This window comes from Pristiophorus japonicus, chromosome 1, assembly GCF_044704955.1.
Source record: "Pristiophorus japonicus isolate sPriJap1 chromosome 1, sPriJap1.hap1, whole genome shotgun sequence".
NCBI lineage: Eukaryota > Metazoa > Chordata > Chondrichthyes > Pristiophoridae > Pristiophorus > Pristiophorus japonicus.
The window spans coordinates 406660530-406674617 of NC_091977.1; the positions used below are offsets into that span (position 1 = coordinate 406660530).

The 14088-nt window shown below is 44.7% G+C and overlaps 1 protein-coding gene across 1 annotated transcript in view; it reads right to left on the bottom strand.

Annotated features, from left to right (window-relative positions):
* LOC139275025 (clavesin-1-like) overlaps positions 1-6343 on the bottom strand; it is a 119238-nt gene extending 112895 nt beyond the window's left edge. The window contains exon 1 of the mRNA XM_070891896.1: positions 5952-6343. Coding sequence (XP_070747997.1) covers positions 5952-6340 — 389 coding nt within the window. The 5' untranslated portion in view covers positions 6341-6343. The remainder of the gene's footprint in view (positions 1-5951) is intronic.
* Between the last annotated feature and the right edge of the window lie 7745 nt (positions 6344-14088).

Consider the following 14088-nt stretch of genomic DNA (forward strand, 5'->3'; position numbering starts at 1 on the left):
CTCAAATCCCCTAGCTATGAAGGCCAACATGCCATTTGCCTTCTTCACAGCCTGCTGTACCTGCATGCCAACTTTCAATGACTGATGAACCATGACACCCAGGTCCCGTTGCACCTCCCCTTTTCCTAATCTGCCGCCATTCAGATAATATTCTGCCTTCGTGTTTTTGCCCCCAAAGTGGATAACCTCATATTTATTCACATTATACTGCATCTACCATGCATTTGCCCACTCATCTAACCTGTCCAAGTCACCCTGCAGTCTCTTAGCGTCTTCCTCACAGCTCACACCGCCACCCAGTTTAGTGTCATCTGCAAACTTGGAGCCAATACACTCAATTCCTTCATCCAAATCATTAATGTATATTGTGAAGAGCTGGGGTCCCAGCACTGAGCCCTGCGGCACTCCACTAGTCACTGCCTCACATTCCAAAAAGGACCCATTAATCCCGACTCTCTGCTTCCTGTCTGCCAACCAATTCTTTGTCCACGCTAGTACATTACCCCCAATACCATGCACTTTGATTTTGCACACCAATCTCTTATGTGGGACCTTGTCAAAGGCCTTTTGAAAGTCCAAATACACCACATCCACTAGTTCTCCCTTGTCTACTCTACTAGTTACATCCTCAAAAAATTCTAGAAGATTTGTCAAGTATGATTTCCCTTTCATAAATCTTTGCTGACTTGGACCGATCCTGTCACTGCTTTCCAAATGCGCTGCTATTTCATCCTTACTAATTGATTCCAACATTTTCCCCACTACTGATGTCAGACTAACCGGTCTATAATTACCCATTTTCTCTCTCCCTCCTTTTTAAAAAAGTTGTGTTACATTAGCTACCCTCCAGTCCATAGGAACTGATCCAGAGTCGATAGACTGTTGGAAAATGATCATCAATGCATCCACTATTTCTAGGGCCACTTCCTTAAGTACTCTGGGATGCAGACAAACAGGCCCCGGGGATTTATCGGCCTTCAATCCCATCAATTTCCCCAACACAATTTCTCGCCTAATAAGGATATCCTTCAGTTCCTCATTCTCACTAGACCCTCGGTCACCTAGTACATCTGGAAGGTTATTTGTGTCTTCCTTCCTGAAGACAGAACCAAAGTATTTGTTCAATTGGTTTGCCATTTCTTTGTTCTCCATTATAAATTCACCTGAGTCCGACTGCAAGGGACCTACATTTGTCTTCACTAATCTTTTTCTCTTCACATATCTGTGGAAGCTTTTGCAGTCAGTTTTTATGTTCCCAGCAAGCTTCCTCTCGTACTCTATTTTCCCCTTCCTAACTAAACCCTTTGTCCTTGTGCATGAATCCCAAAAAGTTAGTTTGCAGGTGCAGCAGGTAATCAGGAAGGCGAATGGAATGTTGGCCTTCATTGCGAGAGGGATGGAGTACAAAAGCAGGGAGGTCCTGCAGAGAGTCGGGATAAATGGGTCCTTTTCGGGTTGGAAATCGATGGTTAGTGGTGTGCCACAGGGGTCGGTGCTGGGACCACAACTGTTTACAATATAGATAGATGACCTGGAAGAGGGGACAGAGTGTAGTGTAACAAAATTTGCAGATGACACAAAGATTAGTGGGAAAGTGGGTTGTGTAGAGGACACAGAGAGGCTGCAAATATATTTAGATAGGTTAAGCAAATGGGCTAAGGTTTGGCAGATGGAATACAATGTCTGAAAATGTGAGGTCATCCACCTTGGGAAAAAAAACAGTAAAAGGGAATATTATTTGAATGGGGAGAAATTACAACATGCTGCGGTGCAGAGGGACCTGGGGGTCCTTGTGCATGAATCCCAAAAAGTTAGTTTGCAGGTGCAGCAGGTAATCAGGAAGGCAAATGGAATGTTGGCCTTCATTGCGAGAGGGATGGAGTACAAAAGCAGGGAGGTCCTGTGCAACTGTACAGGGCATTGGTGAGGCCGCACCTGGAGTACTGCGTGCAGTTTTGATCACCTTACTTAAGGAAGGATATACTAGCTTTGGAGGGGGCCTAGAGATGATTCACTAGGCTGATTCCAGAAATGAGGGGGTTACCTTATGATGATAGATTGAGTAGACTGGGTCTTTACTCGTTGGAGTTCAGAAGGATGAGGGGTGATCTTATAGAAACATTTAAAATAATGAAAGGGACAGACAAGATAGAGGCAGAGAGGTTGTTTCCACTGGTCGGGGAGACTAGAACTAGGGGGCACAGCCTCAAAATACGGGGGAGCCAATTTAAAACCGAGTTGAGAAGGAATTTCTTCTCCCAGAGGGTTGTGAATCAGTGGAATTCTCTGCCCAAGGAAGCAGTTGAGGCTAGCTCATTGAATGTATTCAAATCACAGATAGATAGATTTTTAACCAATAAGGGAATTAAGGGTTATGGGGAGCGGGTGGGTAAGTGGAGCTGAGTCCACGGCCAGATCAGCCATGATCTTTTTGAATGGTGGAGCAGGCTCGAGGGGCTAGATGGCCTACCCCTGTTCCTAATTCTTATGTTCTTATGTTCTTATATTACACATCATCCAGTCTAGGATGGCCAGCTCTCTAGTTGGTTCTTCGACATATTGGTCAAGAAAACCATCCCTAATACACTCCAGGAAATCCTCCTCCACCGCATTGCTACCAGTTTGGTTTGCCCAATCTATATGTAAATTAAAGTCGCCCATGATAACTGCTGTACCTTTATTGCACACACCCCTTATTTCTTGTTTGTTGCTGTCCCCAACCTCACTACTACTGTTTGGTGGCCTGTACACAACTCCCACCAGCTTTTTATGCCCTTTGGTATTCCGTAGTTCCATCCATATCGATTCCACATCATCCAAGCTAATGTCCTTCCTTACTATTGCATTAATTTCCTCTTTAACCAGCAACGCCACCCTGCCTCCTTTTCCTTTCTGTCTATCCTTCCTAAATGTTGAATACCCCTGGATTTTGAGTTCCCCACCTTGGTCACCCTGGAGCCATGTCTCCGTGATGCCAATTACATCATATTCATTAACTGTTATCTGCGCAGTTAATTCGTCCACCTTATTCCGAATGCTCCTCGCATTGAGGCACAGAGCCTTCAGGCTTGTCTTTTTAACACACTTTGCCCCTTTAGAATTTTTCTGTAATGTGGCCGTTTTTGTTTTTTGCCTTGGGTTTCTCTGCCCTCTTTTACTTTTACTATTCTCCTTTCTATCTTTTGCCTCTGTCTCCCTTTTATTTCCCTCTGTCTCCCTGCATAGGTTCCCATCCCCCTGCCATATTAGTTTAACTCCTCCCCAACAGCACGAGCAAACACTTCCCCTCGGACATTGGTTCCGGTCCTGCCCAGGTTCAGACTGTCCGGTTTGTGCTGGTCCCACCTCCCCCAGAACCGGTTCCAATGCCCCAGGAATTTGAATCCCTCCCTTCTGCACCACTCTTCAAGCCACATATTCATCTGAGCTATCCTGCGATTCCTACTCTGACTAGCACGTGGCACTGGTAGCAATCCTGAGATACTACTTTTGAGGTCCTACTTTTTAATTTAGCTCCTAGCTCCCTAAATTCGTCTCGTAGGACCTCATCCCATTTTTTACCTATATCGTTGGTACCTATATGCACCACGACAACTGGCTGTTCACCCTCCCTTTTCAGAATGTCCTGCACCTGCTCCGAGACATCCTTGACCCTTGCACCAGGGAGGCAACATACCATCCTGGAGTCTCGGTTGCGGCCGCTGAAACGCCTATCTATTCCCCTTACAATTGAATCCCCTATCACTATCACTCTCCTACTCTTTTTCCTGCCCTCCTGTGCAGCAGAACCACCCACGGTGCCATGAACTTGGCTGCTGCTGCCTTCCCCTGATGAGTCATCCCCCCCAACAGTACCCAGAGAGTGGTGAGAATGTGGGACTCGCTATTATAGGGAGTGGTTGAAGCAAATAATATAGATGCATTTAAGGGGAGGCTAGATAAGCATTTGATGAAGAAGGGAATAAAAGGTTATGCTGATAGGATTAGATGAGGAAAGACGGGAGCATAAACGCTGCATGGACTGATTGGGCCAAATGCCCTGTTTCTGTGCCATACATTCTATGTGATCATACGTAACTCTGTAAGACCCTGCCTGAATAAACTCTTATGGGATGAAATTCTGTTGCACCCTGTTAGGGGCAGTAACATCTGGGAGGTGTGAAATTTTGTGCCAGTTGCAGAAGTCCCATCCCACTAGCTAAATTCGGGTTATCGCCCCTGAAAGGAAGTGGACCGCAACATAACGCACTCCACATCCTTTCTGGGTGGTAGTGGGATGTAGCGCTGCCACGTAGGAGGTGCTCTTCCCTTCATTAAAGGAAAGAGCCCAAGCTGCAAATTCTGCAGGGATGAAACGGGCCTCCATGGACAACCGGGGAGTGGGGGTGCCATGGCAACAGCGCGGCACTCAAGCAAAGTGCTGGGATGACCGATCGTGACATGGTCCCTGCGTTCAAAGTGCCAACGGGGCGCAGAAGAAAGTCGTCAGATTTTTTTTTCAATGGATGACACCTCCCCTTTAAATATCACCCCCGCGAGCGTCCTGTTGCCCTGTTCATGTCCCCTGAAGCTGTCACTGGCATCGCACAGCACAGCCTCAAGCGGCAATACCCAATTTAGCATCCAGGATGATAACAGGACGCCACGCATGGTGATGATGTTGTCATCGCCGGCGCAGCGGAGCTGGGCTCTATGTGTTACTGCCACCACTAAACTTCTGCGGAATTTAGCGGGAGTTGTTAGTGGTGCCACGCCGGGCAAAAAGTCGTTTGCGCCCCACAACAGTCATTGATGCAAGCGACCTGAATTTCTAGTCCTTCGATCTTTTTGAGGAAATGACATCTCAAGTAGACTGTGGAAAACCCTGCAACATAATTCATTAGTCAAGTGGAATGTTATAGGGATCAATTTTGAGGGCAACAACTGTTTCTAATTTACATCAGTCACTAGATTCCAAAATTAAATTAAATTGGTTACATTTCCAGATGATACCAATCTGGGAGAGGAAGTTGATTCTGAAGAGACAGCTCAAGAAGCACAAAATAAATTGGATAGAATATATAAGTGGGCAAAACAATGATAGATGAAATGTAATGCGGACCGGGTACTGCGCATCGGATGAAAACTGTGTTACACAAATTCTCCATAAATGGTGCTGAAATAGCAAATCATGAAGTTGAAAATGAACTAGAATCTTAGTAGACTCAATAGAGAGATTTTGTGGCCTCCCAACCAGTCAAAAAGGATCGGGAATAATTAAACCGCCCCATTCCTGGAGCTGGTGGGCTACCCGGGGTGCTCATTTTCTGATATCATCCCTAATATCAGAGGGCTGAGGTATGAGGAACGACTGAAAAAACTTGGATGTTTCAACCTTTAAAGGAGGTGACTGAGAGATGAACGTATTGAGGTGTATAAGATAGCAAATGATATGGGAAGGTAAATGTAGAAAATTAACTTAAACTGAACTATAAGAGTAGGACAAGGGTCACAGAGTCAAACTAGTAAAAGGTTACATTTTAAACTGACGTCAGAAAGTTCTTTAGAGAGTGTGATCAAGTTCTGGATAGAAGAGTAGAAACAAAAGCGATGAATTATTTGATGCTGCAATGGAAGGATTGTAGGATCTTTCTGGATGGATGAGCTAAAATGGGTTGAATAGTCTTCTTCATCTGTAATTATCTTGTGATTTGTAATGTGCAAATGTATAAGGTGCTCAGGAAGTCCAAGGGCCTTTTAAATCAGGGTTAATGCAGTACTGGAGTACTCTCCAAGCATTGCCAAGACCAAGCATTGAGAGATGGAAACCCTCAGATAAACGCTTTGCAGTAACACAAAAATGTCAGTATAACTTGAATAAGACCCTATCTGGGAGACTGTCTCTAAGGCGCGTTTAACCCATTGTTCGTGGTCAAACATCAAGTAAGGAAGAGTAGAATCTTTACATTTACCTACTCTGGTCCCAGTTGGCAGCGAACAAGACCAGAATCTTCCTACCATAGTGATCTGGCTGTAGAAGGACCCCTGGAAACCCATCCATCAGAGCCCGTTTGATGCCAGGGTCGTCCGCTTTGAAGTTTTTGAACATGTCCAGGTTTTGTTGCCGATACTGAAAATACTGAGCAAGCAGTTTGAAGGTCTCGAAATGGTTAAACTTCCTGGCTCTCAGAAAGCGCAGGATAAAGGCATCGTCCGTGCGCAGGAAGCCGATATCAGGGCGGGTTATGATCATGTCTCTGACCTGCTGGATGTCCTGGTGTAAGGCGTCCGGATTCTCATTCAACTCCAACCGAGATTTCTCGATGGTTTCAGCGCGGAGCCCAGATTGCAGATGGGTCATTTTAGCAATAACAATACAAACAACGACCGTGCTCTTATTTTCTGACGATTCGCTACTAATGACCAGGCATCCCCGTCGCAACCAGTGTTGTGGCCATGGCCCCTTTCCCCAGACGATGAATTGGTCCGTAGCGTTGGCTTATTGAACCTTCTCTTCCATCTCTTGACAAAACATGATGCTGAAGTGAGCCCACATGGCTGGACTTTCTGGAACATACATGTGTGTATAAGAGTGAGATATCCATTAGTATATAACGATACTGTGTGCTTATTCACAGCGTCTCGCTGCTACCCAACTCTCAGTCTATTCATTGCAGCATATCCCATGTACTGCACCTCAAACAGCCACTCCAACCCTGCTCCACTTAGTCACCATTTACATGTGGATCTGTAAGGAAAAGCTAGTTGAAAACCCCTATTAAGAAAATAATGTATTTTTAAAAATGTTAACAAAACTTTCGTCTTTCTCTGGCGTGTCTACTAAGGAGATTAACGTGAGACGATATGGACTGATTCTTTGATTCCAGCATTTTATGGGAATGGGGTGATCCTCACTCTCCCACATTAAAGTTCTGATGTTTCTGTTTAATAGTAACATTTTACATTCCTGTTTAAGGACAAAGTATAATTAAAGGTGATTCGCAAGGTCACTGATTTATGACTGTTAAAAAAGGATAGAATCGTGAAAGTCGATATCCAAGTCTGCAAAAATCCTGGAATCCCATAAAATAAACCCTTGTTCACTCACCGTAAAGCAGTGACTCTAACTGGAAGAACGATATGAAATGGCATCCCCTAAACTCTGGCTAAAAAAATGTACAATCCCGTGGAATAAAATGATTTGGTTTTTAACACAATGGCCCTGGTTCTGAATCTGCTTTCGAAGCTTTATTATAGAAATATTCACACTTACATTATTTTCTGCAGAGCCCCAGTGACGGTCGCTAAACCCGTTTAATTTTCTTGTCCTATCTTCTTTGACTCCGCTTATGTAGAATTCTCTTGATCTTTTCTGAGTTTCATGTTTGGGATCAATTTTGCTAAAAGGTTCGATTTGTGTTTGTTTGCTCAAAAAACAAGCGGCCAGTGGCCGTGTGCCTGTGGTGTGATCGGCTCTGTGTGAGCACGGCCACTGTCCTAATGTGGAGCTGGGGACAAGTTAGGACATTGCAGAGAACCAGGATAAACGGAGGTACCCTCAGAATTATACTTACATCTACAATCTGTAATTCCAAACCCGAGTTACCAATATATTCTATACATTGTAGTAGGAAGTAAAGCTGTTACATATGAAATGAATTAGATAAACTGCCGTATCAAATGAGATCAAATCGCTTTAGACGGGGATGAACTGCCTCAGTTTAACACGTTTACATCGAAAGATTTGCACATATTTTCCATTTTCCTACTGACATGCCATTATTTAATCCTGTATTATAAAACCTAACAGGAGAAAATAAAACGGCAAATTATTATTTTAAAAATGAACATTGCCTCAGGCAAAATAGATGGGGAATTGTTGCACCTCGCCAGGTATTATCAGAGAGACCAACAGTTATTTACTGCCTCTACAAAGCCATTGATATTGTGCAGAAACCACACACAGTGCCGTTGAAGAATTGGTTTTAGCCAGAGCCAGCTGAGCAGGTGCATGCGGATGAATTGCAGATGGAGGAGCTGTCCATGCAGGGAGGTGCTGGCGAGCAGCCATTGAAAAAATACTTGGGATGCTGCAATGAAGGGCAATCAATGAATGCTACCGCTTTAAGAAGTGGAATCTCACCTTGGTTTGGGATTTTTTGGGGATTTTTTTTTTGTGTGGGGATTTTAATTATCCTCTCCTGTAATGCCGTCTCCTCAGCTGGACAGTGGAATGATGTCTTTGCCAACAACCGATTTCTCCTGAGTGCCTTGAATAAAGCCCCTAGACCCGCTATGATGCCAGCAATGGGCGGATGTAGTCCTGTCTGAATCCTGCGACACACTGAAAGAAGCGACCGGGTCCTAATGCCCGCTGTGACTCTACCCATGACAACAAAGGAGCAGGGTGACCTCCCACTGTCACAACACATCTTTCCCTGTTTTCCTGATACATCTTTGTATAACAATAAGTATTTCTGTTTTCAGAAAGTTTAAATGTAACTTACTTTTTCAATTAGGATCTAACTTCTTTCACCACTACCTCAAGTAACTGAACGTGTCAACTTTAAATTGGAGGGGGTTGCCGCACACTTTAGTTATTTTCCATATTTTTAAAGAAATACAATGCAAATTAAACACAGTCGTATCTTTAAAATTTGAGCTGGATTTCCTGCTATTATTTCAGCTATATTTATTAAGTTGTTCCTGGTGGCTGCATACACTGTTGATAAATATTATCTGATTCTTTGGCAATGATTTGTAGTAATTAGTCAAGTCTCAAATATTTCAACGTTAACGGTTTAAAATAATATTGGTACTCAACACTTCCAGTCATAACAGTTGGGTTCAACTAGGTAGCATTTATAGCTAGGATGTTTGGAATTAATATTAATCGACTGGGATATAATCTGGTGGACTTTAGGACTGCGGGGGAAATTGTGGGTACGTGGAAGGACGGATTCCCTACTGGCTTGATCCCTCGTCCACTGGTCGTGTTGGCACCCACAGTGACTGCAACCGTCAACATTCACAGCATTAATATACTGGCATCAAAACAAGCTAAACTTTGTCCGTGAATGGTCCATTTTTATGATTATAATGCCTGCGGTAATAAAAGCTTGTCCAGGAGACTGCCTTTAAAACACCTTTAGGTTGAACGAGAAGAGCTAATCCCGCAGCAAGAAATGTATCTGAATAAAAGGGGAGAGATCCGCTGAAACTAAAAGCTGATCCCCATATACTGATTCCCCTTGTACTGATCCCCTTTGTACTGAAACCCCCTACCTCAGTTCAACTGCTGCTGAAACCCACATCCATGCCTTTGATATCTCTAGACATGACTAGTCCAACACATTGTTGGCAGCCCTACCACCTTCCACCTTCCATAAACTTAAAATAAAAACAGAAAATGCTGGAAATACTCAGCAGGTCAGGCAGCATCTGCAGAAAGAGAAACAGAGTTAACGTTTCAGATCGATGACCTTTCATCAGAACTGCTTTTAAGTAACAGGGGGACTCGTGCCAACTAAGCAGAACGCGTTTTGCGCATGCGCAACTCTGGCCAAGTTTGTGCAAGTACACATCGGCCGACTTTTGCATATGTGTTCGAGTTCACGCATATGCAGTTCAACATCTATGTGTTGACGTCGTCCGGCGTGAGCCCTACTTTGACAAGTTCTACCAGGCTGTGTTCATGCATGTGCAAATCGTCAACATTTCTCAAGCATGCGCACTTCCAATTTTATGTGGTGATGTCATCAGGCATGCACAGTGATGTCATCAGGTATGCACAGTGATATCATCAGGCATGCACAGTGATGTCATCAGGCATGTGCATACCTACTTTTATGCTGCAATCTTTAAAACCTTCTTGTTGGAGTCTCCACCAAGAATGTTGAGACAAGAGAACATAGCCTTGAAACTTGTTTGCCCCTGAAAATGAGCACGGGGATCATAATGCGCGATCAACCTGCACCCGTTCGGAGGACTGCAGACAGTATGCGAACTTTGTGCTGCATGCTCATTTCCATGATTGTGGTGTTCAGCCCAGAGCTGAATGCACTGTTGAATGGCTTAACACTCAACAGGGGGTCCAAGTTTGTGCGAGGCTAGTACCATTTAAAGTTAGTCTGCACTAGTTAAAGAATGTCTGCACCTCTTGAGGAGGTGCATTTTGCCTGCAGCAGCTCAGTGAACTGGCTGTGGAAGACAGTGGAAAAGAACTATTAATGGTGGCCCAACAGGGGAGAGAGCATGCACCAAGGTTCTCCAATGCAGCGCTGGAGGCCTTGGTGCAGGAGGTCAATAGCAGGCGAGAAATCCTCTTTTGTTAAGGGATGGTAGTGTCTGACTAACTTGACTGAATTTTTTGAGGAGGTAACAAGGGGGGGGGGGGCGTCAATGAGGGTAGTCTACATGGATTTTAGCAAGGTTTTTGAAAAGGTCCCACATGGCAGACTGGTCACGAAAATAAAAGCCCATGGGATCCAGAGCAAAGTGGCAAGTTGGATCCAAAATTGGCTCAGAGACAGGAAGCAAAAGGTAATGGTTGATGGGTGTTTTTGTGACTGGAAGGCTGTTTCCAGTGAGGTTGCACAGGGCTCAGTACTAGGTTTCTTGCTTTTTGTGGCATATATCAATGATTTGGACCTGAATGTAGGAGGTATGATTAAGAAATTTGCAGATTATACAAAAATTGGCGGTGTAGTTGATAATGAAGAAGAAAGCTGTAGACTGCAGGAAGATATCAATGGACAGGTCAGGTGGGCAGAACAGTGGCAAATAGAATTCAATCAAGAGAAGTGTGAGGTAATGCATTTGGGGAAGGCTAACAAGGAAAGGGAATACACAATAAATGGTAGGACACTGAGAAGTGTAGAGGAACAGAGGGACCTTGGAGTGCATGTCCACAGATCCCTAAGGTAGCAGGCCAGGTAAATAAGGTGGTTAAGAAGGCATATGGGATACTTGCCTTTATTAGCCGAGGCATAGAATATAAGAGCAGGGAAGTTATGCTTGAATTGTATAAAACACTAGTTAGGGCACAGCTAGAGTACTGTGTGCATTTCTGGTCACCACATTACAGGAAAGATGTGATTGCACTAGAGAGGGTACAGAGGAGATTTACGAGGATGTTGCCTGGACTGGAGAATTTTAGCTATGAGGAAAGATTGGATAGGCTAGGGTTATTTTCTTTGAAACAGAGGAGGCTGATGGGAGACCTAATTGAGGTGCATAAAATTATGAGGCGCCTAGATAGAGTGGTCAGGAAGGACCTATTTCCCTCAGCAGAGTGGTCAATAACCAGAGGGTGGTAAGGGTCTAGAACTCACTTCCTGAAAGGGTGGTAGAGGCAGGAACCCTTATAACATTTAAAAAGTATTTGGATATACACTTGAAGTGCTGTAACCTACAAGGCTACAGACCAAGAGCTGGAAATTGGGATTAGACTGGATAGCTCTTTGTCAGTCAGTACAGACACAATGGGCTGAATGGCCTCTTCTTTGCTGTACATTTCTTTGATTTCTATGATTTTCACATGGGGCCAGGAGGCCCTCCAGGCAACAGAGAAAAGTAGAGTGGTAGTAGATAGCCACCATGGTGAATGCCAGCAGTGTGGCCCCGAGGACCTTTATGCAGTGCAGGAAGAAGTTTAATGACCTCACATGTATGGTCCAAGTCAGTGAATTCATCTTCAAATGCCATATCCCACAAGCTGCACTACTAGCCTCAAACACTGCTCAATTCACCACGCCCCCATCACTCAACTACCAACAATCTCTAGCAATCATGACTCATATATCACATTTACATGCTCCATCTCACCCTCACACAGTTACCACTCCTGCAAGCCTCACACCCATATCTCACAGCTTGCACACATTGTCAACTATTCAACCATGACAGGCACATCACCCAAACATATTGCACCACACTCACTGAGGCACTTCCCTTTCACTTGCAAGAAAAGGCGGCTCTCAACCGACGCCAGCAGGACTTAAGCAGTGGGGGCTCAGACTGCTGCCATCATGGTTGCATTTACCAGTGTGGAAAAGGGCTTGCAGGGTGTCACAGCAGTCATGCAATCTGTCCTTCAACAGATGGCTAAGAATGCTGAGGCGCCGCCCCGGGGGAGAGGCAGTGGCTCTGTGGCGGAAGAACCTGCTGAACTCTCTCAGTATGACAGTATTCATCCTTCCATCATTGCCACTCCGCCAGTGCTGTTCCTGTTGCCTGTCAGCCAGCCAGCCCGGACTGCTGCTGCCCATGCTGAGGTTGTGCAGTCCACAGCCGGGCCTTCTAGGCTCAGAACAGCTTGAGGTTGTCCCCCACTGAAAGTCAGCAGCATTCCACCAGCCATGCTGCATTCACTGTGGTAACTGCATAGGAGCACTAGGACAGACAAAGGCACATGGAAGACAGGCACTAAGGAATTGCAGAATTATGATTAGTTGACTTTTGAATGGATTTATGTATAATATTGAATGGATTTATATATAAAGTTAGATTGGAATGTTTCTTTTGTGGTGGCTTTTATTTCAGTATGTGGCCAAGAGGAAGCTGTGATGGTCAATAACAGAGGGAAGATAAGGTGTGAGACTATTGTTGATTGGGGAATTGGGGTTGCATTCACGTGTACTGTAATCGGATGAGTCAATCACGAATAGCCCGGACAGAAAGGGGCTGTCTAGGTTGTTTCCTCCCTTCCACGACCTCCTCTTCTGCTTCCTCCTCTTCTGTTTCCTCCTCGTGCTACACTTTCTCCTCCTTGTCCTCAGCTGGTCACTGTATATATTCACAATATATATAAATGATTTGGATGACGGAACCAAATATAATATTTCCAAGTTTGCTGATGACACAAAACTAGGTGGGATTGTGAGTTGTGAGGAAGATGCAACGATGCTGCAAGGCGATTTATAGATAGGTTGATAGAGTGGGCAAACACATGGCAGATGCAGTATAACGTGGATAAATGTGAAGTTGTCCACTTTGGTAGGAAAAACATAAGGACAAAGTATTATTTAAATGGTGATGGCTTGGGAAGTGTCGATATACAGAGGGACCTGGGTGGCCTTGTACACCAGTCATTGAAAGCAAACATGCAGGTGCAGCAAGCAGTTAGGAAGACAAATGGTATGTTGGCCTTCATTGCAAGAAGATTTGAGTACAGGAGCAAAGATGTCTTACTACAGTTATACAGGGCCTTGGTGACACCGCACCTGGAGTAGTGTGTGCAGTTTTGGTCTCCTTACCTAAGAAAGGATATACTTGCCATAGAGGGAGTGCAGTGAAGGTTCACCAGACTGATTCCTGGGATGGCAGGACTGTCGTATGAGGAGAGATTGGGTCGACTAGGCCTGTATTCACTAGAGTTTAGAAGAATGAGAGGATCTCATTGAAACGTATAAAATTATGACTGGGTTGGATAGAATGGATGCTGGGAGGATGTTTCCCCTGGCTGGGAAGTCTAGAACAAGGGGTCACAGTCTCAGGATACGGGGTAGGAAATTTAGGACCGCGATAAGGAGAAATGTTTTCACTCAGAGGGTGGTGAACCTGTAGAATTCTCTACCACAGAAGGCTGTGGAGGCCAAGGGGAGATAGATAGATTTCTAGAAATAAAAGGCATCAAGGGGTATGGGGAAAAAGCAGGAATATGGTGTTGAGATGGAGGATCAGCCATGATCATATTGAATGGTGATGTAGACTCGAAGGGTCGAATGGCCTACTATTGCTCCTATTTTCTATGTTTCTATGTTTCTATGTATGCCTAGTGGCAAGGGCTGGACCTCATGTTGGCGAGGTTGTGGAGTATGCAGCAGACCATGACAAATCTTGAGATACGTTCTGGTGAGTACTACAGGCCTCCTCCAGAACGGTTCAGGCAATGTTTAAGGACACTAATAGTTTTCTCAACCAGACTCCATGTGGCAACATAGCTCTTGTTGTACGCATGCTGCCCACGTTTGGTTGGGTTGCAGAGTGGAGTCATGAGCCAGGTGATCACTGGATAGCCCTTGTCGCCCAGTAGCCAACCTCTGGTTTGTCTTGGTGGCTCAAAGACTGAGGGAACTGCAGACTGGCGCAGAATGAAAGCATCATTAC